This window comes from Brassica napus, chromosome A10 (assembly GCF_020379485.1).
Source record: "Brassica napus cultivar Da-Ae chromosome A10, Da-Ae, whole genome shotgun sequence".
NCBI lineage: Eukaryota > Viridiplantae > Streptophyta > Magnoliopsida > Brassicales > Brassicaceae > Brassica > Brassica napus.
This window is the reverse complement of record NC_063443.1, coordinates 15,831,620-15,853,805: the sequence shown is the minus strand read 5'-3', so window position 1 is coordinate 15,853,805 and position 22,186 is coordinate 15,831,620. Positions and strand designations below refer to the sequence as shown.

The 22,186-nt window shown below is 37.2% G+C and overlaps 4 protein-coding genes across 4 annotated transcripts; all 4 read right to left on the bottom strand.

The window, feature by feature from the left end:
* Positions 1-2,858: 2,858 nt before the first annotated feature.
* Positions 2,859-4,920, bottom strand: LOC106370525 (early nodulin-like protein 1). The gene is made up of 2 exons (XM_013810528.3): positions 3,805-4,920; positions 2,859-3,713 (listed from the first exon to the last, which is right to left on the bottom strand). Exons 1-2 carry the CDS (start codon positions 3,953-3,955, stop codon positions 3,427-3,429), a joined length of 438 nt encoding a protein of 145 aa, XP_013665982.2. The 5' UTR covers positions 3,956-4,920; the 3' UTR covers positions 2,859-3,426.
* Positions 4,921-7,099: 2,179 nt separating this feature from the next.
* LOC106418445 lies at positions 7,100-9,085 on the bottom strand. The gene is made up of 3 exons (XM_013859160.3): positions 8,224-9,085; positions 7,638-7,829; positions 7,100-7,448 (listed from the first exon to the last, which is right to left on the bottom strand). Exons 1-3 carry the CDS (start codon positions 8,995-8,997, stop codon positions 7,422-7,424), a joined length of 993 nt encoding a protein of 330 aa, XP_013714614.2. The 5' UTR covers positions 8,998-9,085; the 3' UTR covers positions 7,100-7,421.
* Positions 9,086-11,153: 2,068 nt separating this feature from the next.
* Positions 11,154-11,870, bottom strand: LOC111201471 (classical arabinogalactan protein 6-like). The gene has a single exon (XM_022693532.2). It carries the CDS (start codon positions 11,729-11,731, stop codon positions 11,273-11,275), a length of 459 nt encoding a protein of 152 aa, XP_022549253.1. The 5' UTR covers positions 11,732-11,870; the 3' UTR covers positions 11,154-11,272.
* A 464-nt stretch (positions 11,871-12,334) lies between these two features.
* LOC106418488 (alpha/beta hydrolase domain-containing protein 17B-like) lies at positions 12,335-15,132 on the bottom strand. Its single transcript, XM_048742316.1, has 5 exons — positions 14,368-15,132; positions 13,980-14,016; positions 13,647-13,883; positions 13,527-13,574; positions 12,335-13,090 (listed from the first exon to the last, which is right to left on the bottom strand). The coding sequence occupies exons 1-5, from the start codon at positions 14,667-14,669 to the stop codon at positions 12,602-12,604; spliced, it is 1,113 nt and encodes a 370-aa protein (XP_048598273.1). The 5' UTR covers positions 14,670-15,132; the 3' UTR covers positions 12,335-12,601.
* Between the last annotated feature and the right edge of the window lie 7,054 nt (positions 15,133-22,186).

Here is a 22,186-nt window from a genome sequence, read left to right as displayed (position 1 = left end):
CATCGTGACAGATGCAAACTCTTTCCAAGGAATCTCCGAACAAAAAAACTTGATGCTGAAGCCAAATTAGTAAGTGGCAAGTATGATCATGTTGTGTTCAAGCAGCTGGTAACCAAGACTATAATCCAGCATGACCTACCTTACTCATATGTTGAGTATGAGCAAGTCAGAGAAACTTGGAAGCACTTGAATCCTGACGTCAAATTCTTTTGTCGTAACACAGCTAAAGCAGAGGTCTATCGGTTTTATGAAAACGAGAGAGAGACATTGAAGAGGGAATTGGCTAGTCTTCCAGGAAGAGTAAGCTTCACTTCTGATTTGTGGTCATCACTGAAACGGGAGGGTTATATGTGTCTGACAGCACATTACATTGACCGAAATTGGAGGCTAAACAGTAAAATACTGACTTTTTGTGCTCTCCCACCGCCTCACACAGGTATGAATGTTGCTTTAAAGCTTCTTGAATCTGTGGAAGAGTGGGGACTAGAGAAAAAAATGTTCTCTCTCACATTAGACAATGCTACAAGTAATGTTTCGATGCAAGATATAGTGAAAACTCAGGTGCTTTTGAGCAATGATTTGTTGTGTGGAGGTGAGTTTTTTCACGTCAGATGTGCAGCTCACATACTCAACCTCATTGTGCAAGATGGTTTGAAGGTTATTAAAGACTCTTTGCACAAAGTTAGAGAGAGTGTTAAGTATGTAACAGCGTCAGAAACGCGTGAGATGACGTTTGCAAAATGAGTGGATGCTGCTGGTATAAAGGAGAATGCTGGTTTGATAATGGATGTGCAGACAAGATGGAACTCGACATTCTATATGCTTGAAAGAGCCCTTCCGTACCGTGAAGCGTTTGTTAAGTTGGAGATATATGATAGGAGAAACTATAAGTTTTTGCCTACAGCTACAGAATGGAGCAGAGCTGCGAAAATATGTGTTTTCTTGGAGCCTTTTGCTAAGATTACTAGTTTGATGTCAGGTTCGAAATACCCAACATCGAACTTGTATTTCTATCAGGTATGGAAGATCCATAATTGGCTGCAGATAAATGAGGAAAGCGATGATGAGATTATCCGAGAGATGGTGATACCGATGAAAGAGAAGTTCGATAAGTACTGGGAAGAAGTCAGTGATCTTTTTGCAATGACAGCTGTCTTTGATCCACGCTTGAAGCTTCCAGTTGTAGAGTATTGTTTAGGGAGACTTGACATGAGTACACGTGATGCGAAAATGAAGAACTTGCGTCTGAAGCTGGAAACTTTGTTTCAATCATACGACAAAAAATCAAAGTCAACATCACCTTCTGCAGAGCCTCGTGAGATGGATCAACAAAATGTTCATGGAGGACCGAAAGGAACATTTGAGAACTATGGTGTAAGTCTCCTGTTTCGTTTTTTTTTTTTTAAATTACTTATGAACCTGCGGTAGATATAGATAGCTTTGAAAGTTTTGATATTCCATCAAATTGTTTTTAAATTTTTTTTTAAACACTACAGGATTTTTTTGCGTTTCGCAAAAGTAGTGTTGCTGCGAGTGGAAAGACAGCTCTCCAAGCTTATTTGGATGAACCTGCACTAGATATGGATAGCTTTGAAAGTTTGGATATTCTCGACTGGTGGAAAGATAATACTCACAGGTTTGGTGATTTGCCAGCAATGGCTTGTGATCTGCTTAGCATTCCGATCACAACAGTGGCTTCAGAATCCTCCTTTAGCATCGGTTCGAGAGTTCTGAACAAATACAGGAGCCGTCTACTTCCCAAAAATGTGCAGGCTCTGATATGTAGTAGGAATTGGCTAAAAGGATTCGAAGCTTATGAACATGGTAAATTATTCACTTTGTTATATATTTTAGGGTGTCATGTTCTTTAAATTTAATTAACTTCGATTTTTAATATCTACAGAAGATGAAATGGATGGTGAAGAAGAGATAGTTGAAGTTGAAGAAGAAGAAACTTGATTTTTATTTTGATCTGGTGTTTTTTTTTTATTCGCATTATGGATTTTGTGGCGCTCTTTTTCCCTTGTCGGGTTTTGTCCCAATGGGTTTTCTCGATAAGGTTTTTACCGAGGCCACGTTACATTGTTTGAATTTTGTTTGGGTGTTCATTTACATTACTTGGATATGATTACTTAGATTTGGTGTTGTTACTTAATGTCATTCTTATGCATACACATCAGTGCATACGCATCAAAGATTATTTCTGTTTTAGTTTCTTGTTGATACTACATGCCATTCAACACAAGAATAATGTTTTCCCGATAAGGTTCAATATGTTTGTATTGAACACAAGAGTAATGTTATGTAAGATACGTAGAGATGAAACGTATGATAGAGGTTCATATACTTCTTTTGTTGATCTGTATGACTGTATCGAGAAGCATTGACTCAAAAGCTATAGTTAAGCATCAAATGAGACGTTCAACTTCTGGATGGTGACCCGCGGGCCTACCCGCAAAGACCTGTGCACTAGGCGGGGCGGGATTGGACATTGCTTCTCGATACCGCATCCCGCGGCGGGCCAGCCCGCTGTGACCCGACTGAACTTGAGCCCGTGGCGGGGCGGGCCATTTGGTTGCGGGTGGGCTCGTTTGCCATCTCTAATCACATCTGCTAAAATTTCGATAACTAATAATATTTTCTTAAGAATATTTGATTTCGGACCAAAATAATCAAGAATAAAATATCTGTTTACACTTTTAGATCATGGTGATCATAGTTGTTGGGATAAAAGACAATGACGACAATGTTGCTTCCGTCAAGTGTTTGGAATTTTGCAATTATTGAATTAATTACTATGATTATGTTATTATAGTTTTCTTTAAAACTGAGTGCGATTAATTAATTAAACTCCGTGTGTAAACGAATAATTTTTTTGTAATAATAGTAAAGGTATCTCAAACCCCACTCTATTTTTCTCTTCTAAAATAGAGTTTAGAGTAAAAATACTCCAATGGTACTCTATTTTCTACTCTATAGTAGTGTAAAATTACTTTTTACTAATTTTTTTATTTTTTATTCATCACTCTAGTACCATTGGAGCAACATCCAACTCTATTATAAAGTTACTCTAAAAAAAGAAGAATAAACCATTAGAGATGGTCTAAAACATTAAAAAAAATTGGAAGCTATGTCACATTTAAGTGTATATTTTAAAAGAAATTTTAAGTGTTATTTGTTTATTTAAATGGTAATTATGAAAACAGTGGTATGGAATGAAAAACAAATCTATGTGTTTTCTTAATGTCAAACAATCTCCACTAGGTATATTAAGAAAAGAGAGACTAGACTCACAAATAAAAGTTTATATAAAACTATACAACTAGCAAATATATGAGCTCTAATTTTTTTTTTAAAAGAATACGAAATTACCATAGAAGCAGCAAACATAAACAAGCTAATTTGAACCTAAATCTAACACTGACACTAAGCTACAAGAGATAACGTGAAGCTGAAGAAACACAACCAAACGGCAATTGCAGGCGTAGGAGCTACGGATGTGGTGGTACGGTCGTGAGTCATGACCTCGACGATCATTTTCTGACCTTTTTCACAGTGACCAGACGTTCCACTTATGAAATAGTAAGGAACTGAGTGATCAAACATGAACCGGGTCTTGCCCGTATTCGAGTAGAATCTTGGGTGCGACGAATTGCATTGCATATAACCCTCCTTTGTCACTTGCATCACCGAATCTTTCTTGTACTTGAATCCTTTTGACCCCATAACACCAAACAAGGAAAAAAAAAACAAATTTGATGTGTAAAGAGATTGAAACTTTTAAAAAGTTTAGGATATGCTTACGAATGGTGTCTCCAACTTGGAACCGTTGACTGGAAGCCCAATCGTTAAGACTTGTTGAAACATTTGCAGGAGGAATAACCCAATGGAGTTTGTATTCATTTGAAGAGACTGAACCAGAAACCATTAAGACAATTACTAGCCAAAGAAACATCTCTTTTTTTTTTAACTTTCTTATCCCGAGAGTAAACAACAATGGAGTGAATCTGGTTCTAGGGTTAATAAATTAGGATTTTTATAAGACAAAGAGTCGGGTTGGTTACGAGAAGAGAGATAGTGGGAGAGAGTGATGGGAGATAAGTGTTAGTGGATGGTTAAGTAAGTGCTTTTGATTAAAATGAAAACAAGCGGGAACAAAGGAGGATCAAACACTCTGAGCCAGTTAGAGTGTTTCCGTGGCTATTTGTAATAACCGTACATCTAAAATGATTTGTTGTTCTACAGAGTCGTTTTACCTTTTTTGTGGCTCTCTTTAGCATTTGTGCTTTAATTAGCCTATTAGATTTATAGGATTTGAGTTCTTCAAAAAACCTGTAATCTCCTTGTGTCATTAACAAGTTAATGAAAATTCAAATACTTATCAAAAAAAAAGAAGAACTCACTATCGTACAGTGCTAAGAGTGTTACAGCATGCATCTTCCGTCTTCTATAATGTTGATTACACTAAACCACAAAATATGTTTCTATCATCTACCATTATCTTGTACATATTTTTACGCTCTCTCCTCTTGGTCTGGTGGATGAGGGCCCAACAGATTAAGATCGATGGTGGCTCCATAACTCTCTGCAGATCTAACAACCTGATCGTACGACTTAGAAGAGAGCTTAAGCCCTTCGTTTTGAGTCTTCAAATATAACTAGGCTTATCGAGTTATTCTTTCTTATTGGTTCACCATTCAGAATATGTCGGTAAGAAACTGAAGTAAAACAACACATGAGAAAGTTAATTCATCTCATCGCAAAATCCATCTTGTCATCATGGCTCTAATAAATTCCAATTCATCATAATTTTTGATAATATCAATTTTATTAGCTTTATAGATTTACAGTTAGCTGTATTTTAGAAATCATGAAAAAATCTTAAGCTAGTAATTTTATTTATGATTAAATGTTTAACCACAAAAGTAAATTTAGTATCCAAAATCAAGTTTGAAATGGCTACCTTCAGTCATAACAGTTTGGAGATAATTTTGTAAATCATGTTACAAAGGTAAAATGTATGAGTTCAACTATAGTGTTATGGATCCTTTTTAGGAACTATAAGTTTAATCTTGATTTGTAATGCACAAAATATTACTAAATTGGTGAAAAAATTGTGCCATTTAAGTTTAACTTTGTTTGTGTTACAAAGAAAAAAAACTTTGTTTAAATGGCACAATTTTTTCACCAATTTAGTAATATTTTGTGCATTACAAATCAAGATTTTTGGCAAAGCTACTTGGTAAACCATCCAGATTCAGATCCTTATCGCAATTAGTATCAAATATATTTGCTCAAGTATTATTCGTTGGGTATGATTATTTCTTTTGCTACTTAAAAATGTAATCATACTTATACTAGTTTGTGACAGTGATTTCGGCCAATTAGTGTTAGTTTTGTGATTTGTGGTCTATGCATGTATCCGGTTATGACTGGATGTATCACATTTGAACTTGGTCGACCGATCGTGCCATGAACACCTAGGAAGACAGGCGATGCACCTACTTCACCGCTCGTTTGTTCAGCCATGGCATGTTTCGGTGTGGCGGCTATTGTGGTTTCCCCGACGTTCCGGACATTGGGGACACCCTTCCCTGTTGTTGTGCTGTCCGGTCTCGACATGTATGCAGTCTTGACCGGATGCATAGCATTCGGAATGTGGACGACCAATCGTGCCGTGAACACTTGGACTAGAGTAAACCGGGTATTGGTCACTACCTTTAGACTCGATCGTTACTCTAGCGATTGTTGTGTGGATTAGTGGATATTCAAAGCCAATACATGTTCCACTACCAGAGCTACAATGTAGCATCCCGCAACATAGTTGTCGGCATGCTCTCCATTGGAGTGATGGTTGTTATTAGAGAGTTCGACACAATTATTTTGGGTATGTTATTGCTAGTTATAGATGCCCTATATTATATAGTTGTAATTGAGATTACAAAAAAATATGGTGTACTGTTTTCTCAACTTTCTTTTTGTTGATGGTGTTTCCCAAAAAAATGTTAATTGTTAAAACGAAATTGATATTAAGTATTTATCTAATATTTGTGAAGAATCTTTTTATAGTTTTCCATTAACAAATTTTGTCAACTAAAATTATATAATTTGAAGTGTTGCAGAACACAATTACATTGAACACCATACTTTAAATTGGGTACAAACAAATGTTATATGTTCTTTACTAAAAGTCTAGTAAACATGTCTGCCTATGCACATAGTTATATAAATAATAAATGTTTAAAATGATTCACAAAGACACATTATTGCTTTCATAAAAAAATGTTACATATTATATATTTTATGTATGATTATGATGAGTGACCATATATTGGTGGATCATTTTTGTTAAATGAGAAGTGGGTTCAGCGTATATCAAGTACCTTTTTCTAGCTATTTCAACATGTTGCTATTTCATACCACCTTGGCCATTAATAATCAAATACCTGATGTTGATCACATACATGTATTGTTTGATTTTATGTTAAAGATATACAACTTAATCATGTTAATTTAACATAACATCACGATGATGAGAGCATGAACTTTTGCTTGTTAATCTAACATCACGATGATGAGAGCCTGAATTTCTGCTTCTAGTGTGGTCTTCACCCTACTTTTCTCAGCATAGTCGGATATCAATTGGGGAAGATCATGTCAAATTTATGTTTTGTGTAAAGGTCTAAAATCATACAAAAATTTGTGATGTCAAAACTAATTTATACTTGCGGATTTACGGGTGAACTAAAAATGGTACTATCATTGCTTACGGGTTTAGAGCCAAAACAACAACGGCTATTGTTCAATGGTGAATATCCACACATGGTTGGTGTTACAGAAAAAAAAAGATAAAGTGTTTTTGTTAGAAGGTCATGCCTTCAAAGAGAAAAGGCTTATTTATCTTAACAACATATCCACTTCTTGTCCCACTATAATCGTATAAACAACTAAACAAATTTGGCAAATTGTTGTTTGTTAACTTCTCGGTAAACATAAAATCAGCCAAGAATAATAACTTGATAGGATTGTCATATGCATATATAAATTCTGTATGTCATCTCCTCGAATTTTTAAAACTAATATGTTTACATGTAATATATTTGTCAAAGTTTTCAGAGAATTCCATACTTTCAATTAGTTTTCTTACATGCTGAAGAAATAAAACAAGAAATATGATGCGTGGTTGATATCCACTTTCGTTATTATTATTTGTTCAGATGATTTGGTACAAATTAGTTAAATTTTCCAATAATAGAGCTGCAAACAAACCGAAAGTTTTGCATAACCGAGCTGGTCGAGACCCCTATACAGACCAACACCTTTCATGTCTCGGTCTACTCCGGTTCCGCCTCTTGGTTATTTCAATAGACTAGTATGTCCACAAACCACAAGTCTAAACCACCAGTTCTTAGTGGGTTTTACTAATCGTCTCTCTTCACAAACCGGCCCTGAAAAGAGATAAACCAAAACCAATGACTAATTAGAACCAGCAGCAGTTCCATGCATCAAAATCAAACACTGCTAGTTCTCGATGAGTTCAATCAGTTAATGTTTCCTAACACTGTAGCCATCGTCTTTAATGTTCATAACCCAAATCAACATCCAGTAGCATACAAAAGATAACAATAGAACGTTACCTTAACACGAGGACGTTTCTCAGCGTTGAGTTTACGAACTTCGTATCGAATCCGCTTAGAGAAAAGACGGTTTTGTCGTTTCTCCTTATACCGGAGCAAGCTCGCTTCTCTATGCCCTCTCCATAATCTCTCCGTCGTCTCCATCTCAGGCACCGTCCATAAACTCCCCGAGTCTCCGCCGCCATTAAACACCTAAATCACCATCAAATCACACTTGCTTAGTATCAAATCTTGTTAACCCAGCTTTATTAATAGGGATTATAAGTTCAAAACAAAATGTTAAATAGTTTTCTTCGTACATTTGCCAATAGTACTATAGCGTATGATTTGATAACCTCCATAGGCTTTCATGATTTCACAAATGATTTCTTATCAATTAAAAAGTTCTTATTTATGTATAGTCAAAGCTAATAATTTAGTCAGGCATCATTACAGTTTCAATTTCAAGACAGAACACTCGTGACCTCATTAAAATTTTCACCGGTTATATATATTAATATATGTCAACTTAAATACTTAATTAGGTACTTTAAACATTGATTAAAATATATAAAATGACAAAAAGTAGAGATAGATATTTACGTACATCAGCTGAACCATGCAAGTCCGGAACCGTCTGCGGCGGTTCTCCGTCGACATAAAGAGTACCTTTATCCGACCAAGCCTCCATGATCTGCTCATAATCAAGCTTCAGAGCCAGCGAACGCCGTCCATCTTTTCCATCTCCGACGCAACACCGTGGAGTTCCGCTCCGGCTCATCACCTCCTCCACAACCTCCGAATAACTCACCCACCGCTCCTCCGTCGTCTCCTCTTCCTTGCTCGCTCCTTTCCTCATCGCCGTCTTTAACAGCGAAGAAGAAGACGACCCGCCGTGCTCTTGACGGTCGTACGGAGGCAGATTCCTTCCTCCGCCGCGATCCACGTGGACGGCGGAGGAAGGGAGGAGATCTTGGATCGAGGACATTGAGCTGTCGGTGGCGGAGCTGAAGAGGTAAGCTGCAACGTTGTCGTAATGCTCTTCTTCTTTCTCTCCTCCCACAGTCTCCGCTCTCTTCTTCTCCTTAAACGCTGTCGTATCAACTCCTTTAGTCTTGCTCTGTTTTTGTTTCTTCTTCTTCTTCTTCTTGCTCTTTGTGGTTCCACGACTCTCTTCGATCTCGTGAGAGGTGCCGAGTTCGAGCTTGAGACTCAGAAACTTGGGTCTTTTCGTTTTCCTCCTGATCTGCCTACGAGACGTTTCGAGATTCGAAGGAGACTTGTCCATGGAAGTTGATTCCATCTGTTTCCTCTTCTTGATCCTCTTCGATCTTCTCTTGCTCTGATTAACTTCGCCGGCCGGACTGGTTAAACTACACATCTCCGATCTCTCTCTCTCTCTCTTCAACTTTGTTTCTTTCTCACTCTTGATTAACTCTTTCTCTGTTCTCCTTTTTCTCTCTCACTCGAGAAAGTATGTAGGTGGAGGGAAAAGGAAAGCTGACAGTGATGGTACTTTTGACACGTGTCAAACAGTCATTCGATGATTGTATTGTAATCTTGGATTCTGTTTGGATGTGTCTGAAGATAGTAAAGGTTGGATAGATTATACATTTGTGTATAAGACTTTTGATTAATTATGAGATTTTTATTTTCAACTTTTCATAAAAAGCACTTTGTTTTTACTTTTTGATATTTAGATACACGGATTCATTAAAAGGTTTGGGTTCTTTATTACATTAGGAGCTCCAACATTTATATTAATAGATATAAACATGAGTTAACCAATAATCAAACATGTTAAACATGAGTTTTCCTTTCGGAAACTAATCCACATGTGATTTTTCGAGCCAATATATGTAATACATTTCAACTTTTTCTACCACCGACAGCAATGACAAACGAAGTGATATATAGTACAGTAGTATCCTGATCATTTACTGTCAGTTTGGTGACACCTTCCGTAGAAGAAAATAGATTTTTCGTTCGTGATAACATTCACGTGAACTATATAAATTAGTTTTTTTTTTGATAAAAACTATATAAATTAATTCTATGCATTATCTTGTCTTTTTACATTTTCTTAGGCTGCAATTATGTAAGGTCATACAACTTGTTTAACGTCGTTAATCAAGTTATATAGTTCGTTTAACGCTAGGCCTGGACATTCGGGAGTTCCATCAGTTTTGGTTCGATTCGGGTTTTTCGAATTTTCGGTGTTATGCTCATAAGTCATGTTCGAATTTTATTAATTATCAGGTGGGATTTGGTTTGGTTCCTTCCAAGTTCGGTTCGGATCGGATTGTAACCAATGTTTGAAATTGTTCAAAAATATATTTTTTAAACTTCAAAAATATATTTTTTTAAACTTCAAAAACTGATAAAAAAAATTCAAAATATATAAATTATTCACAAATCTGATTAAAAATAATTAAACTATCTAAATTAACTAAAAGTATTCAAAGTAACAAATAAAATAAACTACAAAATATTTTGAATACTCTAAAATATCTAAATCACCTTAACATATATAGAAATATTAAATATTTAACTAATTTTAGATATTTTCGGATTCTAGTTTGGATTTCGGTTCGGTTCAGGTTATAACAAAACTCCCAAATACTTAGTTCATAAGTTTCGTTCGTATATTTTTGTATAACAGTTTGGATCCGATTTTGGTTTTTTCGGTTCGGGTTTAGGTAGGTATTTTGGGTCGAGGTAAAAATGTCCAGACCTATTCAACGCCATTAGATTTGATGGGTTCAATATTTAATAAGTAAACCCTACTTTATGCACTTTCTAATGCATAAGGGTGTGGCCGTGTGCGTGGAGTTACAAATTTACAAAATGTGGATTCTAGTAAATATAATAATGTTGGTTAAATGCTATCTGAACGTGATAGGCTTAGAAGATACTTTTGGGGTGTCGCATATAAATTCCACTATTTGGTGATAATAAAATACATCTTTTTTTAAAAAAAGGGCATAATAAAATACATATTGCTTTCACCTATAGAGAAAAAACCAGATATAAGATATAACAATCGTGTGTATAAATGTTTTTTTTAAATTAAAAATATATAGGAAAAATAGGATTTTGAGAAATATGAATGAAATTTTTAAAGATACAGATATTTTTCGGAAAAACTTTCTATAAAACGATGCTATAGTTAAAAAAAATATTATTTTGCTATTTTGGGATATTACTCTCTTAAAATCCTGGTTAATAATTGCTGGATTTGACTAGTATTTCAAGCAAGGGGTAAAACTTAAACAAATTTTGGAGTTACAGAGACCCTGACGTTGCCATAAAGAAAAAGCTGAAGATGAATCAATAAAGCTGACAAAGAGAAAGGGAACCAATCAGAGCCAAACATACATGCAAAAAGCGCAATTAGGGTTGGTTCTCTCTCTATTGACCCACACATTTTCTTCCATTTTATTTTCCAGAAGAATATGCGTTTCCACAAAACTTTATTATATTAAACAAAATATGAAACATTGTTTCTAACAAAAATTCATATCGACTTTTGAGTTTAGAGTAACTCCAATTAATCTCAACTTATAAACGTATGTGTATATATATATAATAAGTTCACGTCTCATGTTGAAAGATTAGACGACAATCTTTCTAAGCAAAATATGGACTAATTTAACTTAGAAAGAAAAGAAGAACAAGGTGATGGCGGCTGTAATGCCAGCAACAGAGAGCTTGACGGTGGACACGGCACCGCTGGTTGGTGACTCTGCACTGGGTCCATCGCTTGGTCCATCAGCAGTGGATGTGCTGTCGGGTGTGGGAGCTGGCGGAGAGGACACGGTAGGTGCATCGGAGCTGTCACTGGGACCAGAGGCAGAGGAGTCATCCTCGGCGGCGGGTCCTCCTGCAGCGGGGGAAGATGTTTTGGGAGAAGCGGCTGAAGATGACTTAGGCGCATTAGCGGATGAAGATTTTGGTGTGGCGGTAGGAGCCTTCGTTGGGGCAGTAGGAGTCTTGGTTGCTGGTGCGGTGGTCGGAGACGGAGACTTCTTAGGGGAAGCTGAGGGAGCATCGGCGGCAAAAGCGGTGGCAACAATGAAAGCCAATAGAGCAAATACGATAAACTGGCGTGCCATTTTATTTTTGTTTTTATTGGGATTAATAAGAGGATATTCCAAAAGCTAAGGCAGTAGTACTATTATTATGTTTTTGGATTTTTGTTCTTTTTACTATAGGGAGAATCACTGCAAAAGCTTTAGGATGTAAGAACGAGGCATGTGATAGTGAATGAATTTAAATGTTTTCCAAGATGAGAAAAGTTAGGAAAATTGATGGATACGAGAGTAAAATGAATTTTATACACTAATTTTAGAAAGTATCTTAAAATAATTAGTCCAAAAATAGATTGTAAGAAAATGTGAAAACAGTTCTGAATTATTGACGCAAACTAATTTTAGTTGCTGAGACTGATATATTGTGCCGTTAAACTAAGCCCAAATTGATACCCATTAGTTTGGCTGCACCAAGAATACAATATTTACCAAAACATAGACAACTCTTATTGTCTTCTTAGACATTTACATGGTGAAGTTTGATGAGGCTTACAATATTTGCATTGGTACTTATTTCAGTTAGGCTTTAGGTATAAAATATATTAATATGTAATAGTTTAAATATAAAACAATATTATATTTGATAGATAATTTTAAATTTTTAAAAACCCACACTAAAATGTTTCATTAAAAAAAAAAATTCTGAAGTTTATAAAATTGAACTGTAGACATTGTAAAATCCATGCTAATGCAAAGTCCTAATCTCACTCAATTGTTTGCTTAAGACATTAAGCTTCACCAGTTCAGATAATAACACCCCAAATAAATAAACTACAGAATAACTCGCAAACAAAACAAGGAAAAAAACATCAACATTAGAACTGCAATCAAGATCAAGATCAAATGGTCTCGTTCTGTAACAACAATATGTACGTATTATAGATTTCTCCATGTTTATTCCGACCGTACTCTGTCCAATCTATCAACACTCTTCCTTCCTCTCTCAATCTCATGATTATTCTGATGATGATGACTATAGTGGTCAACGCTCTTCCTTGCCTTCTCGTGAAGGTCAACGCTCCTCCTCGACCGATCCAAATGCTGCTCAAAAGTGATTCTCAGCTTACTCTTCTTGGACTGACTCTTTGGTGGTTTCTCTTTATCCCTTCTATCAACGCTTTGTCTTGGCTTCTCTCTTCTGTCAACGCTCTGCCTCGGCATTTCAACATCGCTGCTCTGGGTTTCTGATTGGCATGTGCTCTTCCTAGAGGAGAGAGATCTCTCTACGGTTGCGATGAACTTCTTGAGGTGTTTGATGTATTCAGGGTACTGTTCTAGATCACAATGGTTACCGCCTTCGAGCCAAAGCGGTTCGTACTTCTCTTTAGAGAGTTCCCATAGTTGTTTTCCATGGGAACAGTCAACAACTTCATCACTAGTTCCCTGCATCAAGATGAATAACCACAGAGAGTTAAAACATTTGATTCCAGAAAAAAAAAAGGAAAATTCTAAATTTCCCTCTAATTTAATACTATTTTTCAAATTTACTTTTAAGTGAATCATTTTCATAAGTTTATTATGAAAAAGACAAAACTAACACTCATATATAAATGTTAAAATAACTATTTATAGAATACAAAATTAACAATCTTTAATCATTTATAAATATTTAAAAACTATTTATAGAATTTTATAAACCCAACCTACCACTAAATACTAAATTCTAAACAAGAATCACTAAAAACCAAACCCAAATGTTAAGAGTATTTTTGATTGGGTGGTTTTTTGAAAAATGGTATTCAACTTAGTGTATTTCAAACAATTTTTCAAGAGACAAGAACTCAAAAAGAAAGAGAAATGGATATTTAAGTTAACTCACGTGAATGACAAGAACAGGGCAATTCACAAGTGGGATCTTGTCGATATTCTGCAAGAAAAAAAAGAAAACATAAACCTGAAACCATGAGGAATCCATTAAAGAATTATTAAGTTTATTTACCTTGTAGATGTCGAACCAGTACGTCTTCTTCACAGGATACATAACTCTTAGACCTGAAAGAATCGGGCTATGGAGAACAACAGCTCTTAACTGAGGTAATCTTGCAGCGAGGTCTAACGTAGGTCCACTTCCTACGGATTGGCCATAGAGGATAACGTCTTCCTGTTTTGCTCCATAGGTCTCTTCAAGACATTTATAAGCAGCTTCAATATCAGCATATGTATTGTGCTCACTTGGCTAAAATCACACACAACAAAAATAAAACATTTTCAAAATTAGTTTCTGTAACCATTATTAATATCTTTCCTTGTTGATTCTTAAAGGACAACAAACCTTTCCAGTAGATTGTCCATACCCAGAGTAATCATACCTGTAATCAAAACATAGAAAGAAAAAAAACAAATGTAGCTGAATCAAGCTAGGAATGATCTAAACTTGTTATGTTTTTTTCTTTTCTAATGCGATAATCATTATAAACTAAAGTTTCAGACATAAACTGAAAACAACATCTTAAGCATCAGAACACAACCAAGTTAAGATTTTTTTTTTTAAAAAGGCTAGAACAAAATTAATACAATTGATCATATCCACAAAAACATCACCAAACAGAACACAGTTATAGACAAAGGCTGTGTAATAAATTCGAGAGCTATGTGTATTAATTATGGAGTTGTAATGAAAAAAGAAAAAAAAAAGAGGAAAGAGTGAGACTTTGACATACCCCATAAGATTAACCTTAAGATGGATGCTCAATTCGATGAAGAGCTCATACATCTGACCCAGATCGGCTGCGTTTCCATGTGAATAAAGCAGAGTTGATGTAGCCATCGGGTGTCTCACGTACATAGCCACGATCTCTGTTCCTCTACGTGTCGGCAGCTTCGATATCTCCACGTTTTCGCGGTGAGGAAACGGGTTCATCACGAGAAGTCCGGTCATTTCGTCGGTTATCAGCCTGTAAGAGGCTGGACTCGGTGGGAAGAAAGCGAACTTCGCCGCAACTGATGACGTCACACCTCCCATCTCTCTCTCTCTGGTTCACAGTCTGTTAACACTTTTTCAGCTAAGTGAAAGATTGAGATTGAAGCTTTTGTTTTTTCCTTTATCGGAAACTGAGAGGGAGATTTGAGAGAGGATTTAGGAAGAAAAAGTGGCGCTTGAAAGGGTAAAGGGAAGAGAAAATGATAAACAAACAAACAAACTGTTTATTAAAGTTTGCAACTTTCGTTTTTTAATTTTAAAATTTTATTTAACAGAAATCGATTAGAATTTAGAACACTACCTCTACTGTAAAAATGTTTATCCGTAACTAAAAAGAGGATAAAAGATTATAAGAGTATAGAAATTTGCATACAAGATGGAGCTTATGTCAAATACATGTATGACAAGTATTCGAAAAGGTTACTTTTGCAGATAAAAGGGTTTTAGACTAATAATGCAGCGTAATAAAAGGGTCTTGGAGTATATAAGAGTGGACATGAAAGGCACAATGAAATGTTATAATTGAAGTGTACGAAAACGAAATATGAACAACTAAAAATGAATTTAAGATGATACAACAATAAATATTAATTGTCAGAAATAGAGATATAATTAATTAATTCATTTTACAAGAATAAAGACCGGGTATGTTTGTTTGATTCATGGGTGGGGGTCCATGAAGTTATAAGTAGCGGAAAGCAAATTGTGGATAGTGGGTCTTCACTCACGCCTTATGTGACAGCTTGTAAATATGTTATTATTATGTTCGTCTTTGAGTAATCAGAGTTTATATACTTGTTTTAGCATTTATCTGTGTAGTTTAGTGTATGTATATTTTTCTCATGAAATCTATGTTAATTCATATTACTATAATATTTGGGAGAGAAAAAAGTTTATCACAACAAACCTGCTACAAAAAAAGTTAAAACAAACAAAACAAACTTGGTACAATCGAAAGACAGCTGAACATGTTACATGTCTCCACAAAGGCCACACACAAGCATGACCAAGTCTCATACAAACTTATACAAAGAAAGCAAACCTCTAGAAAACGAGATTGAATATTCCCACTAATTGTGATGATTTGGGCCTCCAAAGTTGTACGCATGGGCCTTTACCCAGGAGGACCGTATGGTTGTAGGCCTATCAACAAGTGAAGCTTGTTCACCCTTTTTATTTGAAAATTAGCTTGTTCACCTTTGTTGATTAAGAAGGAAGCTTGTTCACCTTTTTACCAACAAAAACAAAACACACAAGTGAAATTTACATACCTGATAAAGGAAAAATAAAATTTCTTTTACTAGATCTAGATACTAATATAGTTTTGTGTTTATCAGGTGTTATAAATTCACATCTAAAGTTGGATTATGAATGAATCAAATGACCAATTCACTTATGTAAATTTTTAATAAGAAATATATTCAAAAAATCATATCAGATTTGAAACATAAGCACTCCATTGTTTTGTTAGTGTGCGACCAAATGATATAATTTATTAACTAAAATTTTATATATTTTGATAAAGGTAATTCTCTCAAATAGCACTTTTTAAGTTTTTGTCACAAAAATAGACTTCAAAAAAAAATGACCAAAATAGCTTCTTTTTATTTTGAAAATTTTAATATTTGGTTCAACTCTATCTCTAAAACCTTACCCCTTAACTCTAAACTCTAGATTAGTTAACCCTAAGGTAAAAATGTATTTTTATTTTTTAATAAAATTTATTTTGATCATTTTCTTTTTTGATAGTTATTTTGTGACAAAAACTGAAAAGAGATATTTTAAAGAAATTCTTTTTTTTAATAATGTCTAACCCAATAAAAAAATGTAAAAAGAGAAAAGAAACAAACGAGTAGATAGAAGTCAAAAGATAGCAAAAAAATGTAATTTACGTACAAACAAACTGATTGCATGAGGGTCCCAGGTTGCACGCACGAGCGTTAAACTTTCATCATGTAGTTTCTTGTTACATTCCTGAATCCTGATATTTACTTTTCTGTTCCATTCTCCATTATTTTGTCAGATTGACTTACTGTATATAGTTTAGACGATAAACTTACCTTTTAGATATTAATAAATTGTATTATACGGAGAATCTCATTAATTACATAAAAATAATTTTGTTCTTCAATATATCCTTTTTGTTAAGCATGTGAATAAAATGAACATATGATACAAGTTGGTAGCTTAGATCCCATTCATTCTGCTATGAAAGCACGATTGGTTCTAAATTTGAAATTTGAAAGAATTTAGATAGTTTAGTATCTATTACTATTTTTTGTCAACGGTTTAGTATCTATTACAATTTACAATAATCTGATCTTCTACTAAAATATATTACATATCTTAAATAGTAAATATTAGTAATGGCACATGCCAAAAATATACTTTTAAATTACATAACATTATATGAAGAATCATAATATTTTCATTGTTTTATTGTCACTTATTTGATTCCGATTGTGTAGTCGGAGAAATCTGAAGGTCTTAATTATCATACTTTTTTAGTCAACAACTCAACACAACAAAATAGTAACTTAGGTGGCGATTGGTTTTCCCGCTACCACCCGCAAACGCAGCTTTTGCGGTCGGTAGCGGTTGTCGGCGGTTTGCAACAATCACTCAAATCGCCTTAAACCGCTTCAAACCGCTCAGAATCTCATAAATTCAAAAGCTGGCTCCAGCTAGCGTTTGCGGTTGCGGGCGGTTGCGGGAGGGTAAATTTTTTTTCTTTTTTTTTAAAACAATATATATACAAAGAAAAAATATTTAATAAAAAATTTAAAATTGAAATTATGAAAATATTAAAATATATCTATTTTATTTTAATTAATATTATAAAATTTTATAATAAAAACAATTTCAATAAATTTTCAAAAATTAAAATTATAACTTTCTAAATATAAATTTTATATTTATTATAATTTTATGATTTTTGATATTTTTATAATTATATTAAATGTAAATATTGTTAATTTATTATTTGACTGTTACCGCATTTGGTAGTTAACCAGTCATAAGTCACCCGCAAACGCACCAATTTTTAACCGCAGTACCAGTCGTATAATCAACTACAAAAGTTGAAAAACAATTATTTTTGACTAACAAAAGGGAAACTTAATTAATTGTCTAAATTTGCACTATATATATTTTATCTTTCTTTGTGTGTATAGAGGCATAATATAAAGTTATAAGAGAGACACAATTATTAAAAGAGGATCAGTCTAATTGCTACGATAAAAAGACCTTTTTTTCTCTCCCAGGCACATCTGTCGAGAGATCTAGTAACTGCTGGTCCGAAGAATATCTCCTCACCAGTACCCACCGTTTTCTTCCCCGTTTTGGCAAAAAGGAACTCTGCTTTTCAAATTATTCGCCTTTTCCGTCAGTTTTCAGCGGTTTTTAGCAGGCTTCTGGTTTTAACCACCGGGTTCTTCCCCCGACCCGAGGTCGGAGGGACCGCCAAGCTCCGGCCAGCCTGCCGCCGATGACTGCAACTTCTTTTCTCCGACGATTAGTGATACAGGGGTTCCTGTCCTAAATCTTCATTCTCTGCCATTTAGCTAATCAGGATTGTGCCTGAGATAAAAGACAGCAAAAATTTTTATCTGTTCATGCTGGTTCCCTAAGTAAACAAAATGCATCGACGCCTCTCTGCTACCGCGAAAGGAAAAGGGCCGGTTACAGAATCTCATGAAGCGCCACGCACAGGCAGAGTAAAAGCCCAGGCTCCTGAACATCCTGACCTTCTTCGCAAGCACTCGCTCAAACTGATTGGAAGGGTCACGAACAAATCTGCGCAGCGAGTTAGATCGCTTATACCTTTCTTTACGGACCTCTGGAAAGGGGATACAAGACCAGTAGGTTCGGACCTTGGAAACGGCATGTTCCAGTTCCAGTTCGACAAGGAGGCCGACCTAGTTGATGTTCTTGAGAAGAGGCCGTACCACTATGCTAGATGGATGGTGATAGTAGAGAGATGGGAGCCTACCTATGCTAGCTCCTTCCCCTCAATGATCCCTTTTTGGATTAAGGTTCAGGGTATACCCGTCCACCTTTGGGATGAAGATACTATCAAAAGCATCGGTAAAGACCTTGGTGTTTTCGAACAAGCTGAAATCTCATCCTCTGCAGTCAGAATGCGGGTCCAAGTTAACGGTAGACTACCTCTGATGAAGAACTATATCATAGAGTACTCCAATGGAGAAGAGGTGACTGCCTCACTGATATATGAAAGACTGGAGAAGCACTGCTCCAAATGTTTCAGGCTTGATCACGATATCAATGACTGCTTGGAGGCAAAGGCCCAACTTAGAGCTCTGAAAGAGAAACAAGAGCCATCTTCTAAGAATACCCAACTTGAGACACAGCGAGACCGAGACGGAGGCTCAAAGACAGGAAATTCGCCTTTCCAATTTGCGGCGCAATCTCGGTTAGACCTCGAGAAGGAAGGACACAGAGAGAAGTACTATCAGTCCACTCACCACGATGAATCAGGACACACATACCACAGGAGACAGAGTAATCGTTCAGGTCATCAAGGTGCTAGAATCGGCCAGAGAGAGGGATATACTAGAAGCTCATCTTACCGCACCCATCACTCCACTGATAGGAACCGTAATCCTAAGCCTCATTCAGAACAAGACAGATCACGCTATGAGACAAATCTTCAGTGGCGTCCCAGGACTGAGCCTAGCATCCGATTCTCGAAGGAACCGTCACAACCTAATGCCGTATTCAGGGCAGACGAAGCTAGCTCTTCTCCATTGGCGCTAAGTACTCTCGTAAGGGGGGTTCCCCTTCGGAGTGACCTACCTCTCAATACCCAAGCTGCCTTGGAGGAAGCGCTGGGAGAGGTCAGGGAAGTAATGAATCAGTATACTATGTGTGCCGATCCTACGGAAAGCGCAGTGCGGAAAGAAAGATTACGCCAAGCTGAAGAACAAGGGCAACTCGAGGAAACAGCACACATGATGGTTGCAGCGTTGCAAGCACAAGGCCCTCTAGCTCCCGAGGAACCTTCACCCTCAAGCAATGAACGCGTCTCGGCACTTCAGAGACTAGGTCCCCAGAGTCTGACAGACATAACTGACTTAGCAGAGGCCTCCACCGATCCAATAACGACTAAAAGAAAACCGGGACGGCCACCGGGAAAAAAAACAGGCAATTCGAGCCCTCAGATTATAGCAGGACCAAGCAACAAAAAGAGAAGGACCACATCTACAAAACCACCTCTTAGCCGTAGAAAGTTAGCTACAGAGTCTTCTCAGTTGAACCGAGCCACAAAAATGTCTACAGCAAGATCAGGATCTTCAAGAACCTCCTCAGGGAAGTCGGACAGAAGCTCTAACTCGGATAATCAGCCGATTCGAAACTTGATTTCCCCTACTTTGCGGAGGAAGCCGGGTTTTCGTACCCCGGCAGGTCCGCTTCCTTAGCTATTACTAGCTGGAACTGTCAAGGGTTAGGGAATCCTGCGACAGTTCGGCGTCTCCAAGAGATCAAACGGAACGTAGACCCGGACATTCTCTTCTTAATGGAGACAAAAAATCCCAACGACTTTGTCTTGAAGAAACTAGAGCAACTAGGATATGAGTCTCATCATTTGTTCCCTCCTCGCGGACATGGAGCCGGGGGTCTAGCTCTTTTTTGGAATTCAAAGATCAATATTGATGTCATGTACTCTAATGCAAACCTTATTGACACACATATTGAATACAGAGGAAAATCCTTTTTTGCCTCTTTTATCCATGGAGATTGTGATAGGAAACAGAGACATCTTCAATGGTCCCATATGCTTCACTTAGCTTCCTCCCGAGATTCTCCTTGGTTTGTCACTGGAGATTTTAACGATATTCTCAACGAGGATGAGAAACTGGGAGGAATTGCACGGCCAGAGGGATCCTTTACGGACCTGCGAACCTTTCTCTCAGAAGGAGATTTATTTGACCTGAGACACTCGGGAGATTTTCTTTCTTGGCGGGGAAAACGGGGCGATCATCTGGTTAGATGTCGGCTCGACAGAGCCGTTGCAAACAGTCTGTGGGCGGAGGTTTACCCAACGGCAAGAAGCCAATATCTAGACTATGAAGGCTCAGATCATAAACCACTCCTATCATTCTTCGAGCCCGACTCAAAGCGAAGAAAAGGATTATTTCGCTACGATCGCAGGCTCAATGAAAACACAGAGGTGAAAGAAGTCATAATGGATGCGTGGCATCACTCTGGAGGGGTCACGGTTAAAGAAAAAATAGCTCATACCAGGACGGCTATCACTGAGTGGAACAAAACGCAGCATCGAAATAGCAGACGCGTTATTGAAGAGAAGAAGGCGGAGCTCGAAGAAGCTCTCACATCACCGGTGAACGACACAGGGCTTATCCAGGACATAACAAAGACCTTAAATGAAGCCTACCTTGCAGAGGAATCATACTGGAGGCAGCGAAGTCGCTTGCTCTGGTTAAGGCTCGGTGATAGAAATACGGGGTTCTTTCACGCAACCACCAAAGGCCGCAAGAGAGCTAATAGTTTCTCGGTAATGGAAGACGCAGAGGGAGAGATGTGCTATAAGGAGGAGGAAATATCCAGGGTAATAGTCAAATATTTCCAGGAGATGTTCACATCTATTTCGGGGGCAAATAATAAAGCGCAGGTGGTGCAAAGAGCCCTCAAACCAATGATCTCGGAGGAGGAGAACATGGCGCTGATAGCAGTACCATCAGCTCAGGAGATAAGGGACGCTTTATTCTCGATACACCCCGATAAGGCCCCAGGCCCGGATGGGTTCTCGGCTGGTTTCTATCAAACTCACTGGTCGGACATCGGAGATGACATTGTTGCCGAGGTGCAAAGCTGCTTTGAATTGGATAGACTCCCAGCAGGCATTAATGACACCCATATTCGTCTCATCCCGAAAATCAAGAGCCCTCAGCGTGTTGTCGACTACAGGCCTATTGCCTTGTGTAATGTCTACTACAAGATCTTCTCAAAGATCATCACGAGGCGGCTGCAACCTCTTCTCGATACCATCATATCTGAGAACCAATCTGCCTTTGTTCCAGGCCGGGCGATCTCGGATAATGTTCTTATAACCCACGAGGTCCTTCACTATCTAAAGACAACAAAGGCGGAGAAGCGATGCTCGATGGCGGTTAAAACCGACATGAGCAAGGCTTATGATCGACTGGAATGGGACTTCATCTCCCTTGTGCTGCAGCAACTTGGCTTTCATCCCCGCTGGGTTGAGCTAATCTCGCAATGCATCTCTACTGTTACTTACTCCTTTCTCATTAACGGCTCGCCTAGAGGAAAGGTTTCACCGAGCAGAGGAATCCGTCAAGGAGATCCTCTCTCTCCGTACATTTTCATAATGTGCAGTGAGGTACTCTCGGGTCTTTGTAACAGAGCACAGGAAAATGGCAGTTTGAAAGGTATCCGGGTAGCACGGGGATGTCCCCGGATTAACCACCTGTTGTTCGCGGATGACACAATGTTTTTTGTCCGAGCGTCGAAGGAGGCAGCGGCAGGCTTAATGACGATTATAAAGATGTATGGCGACG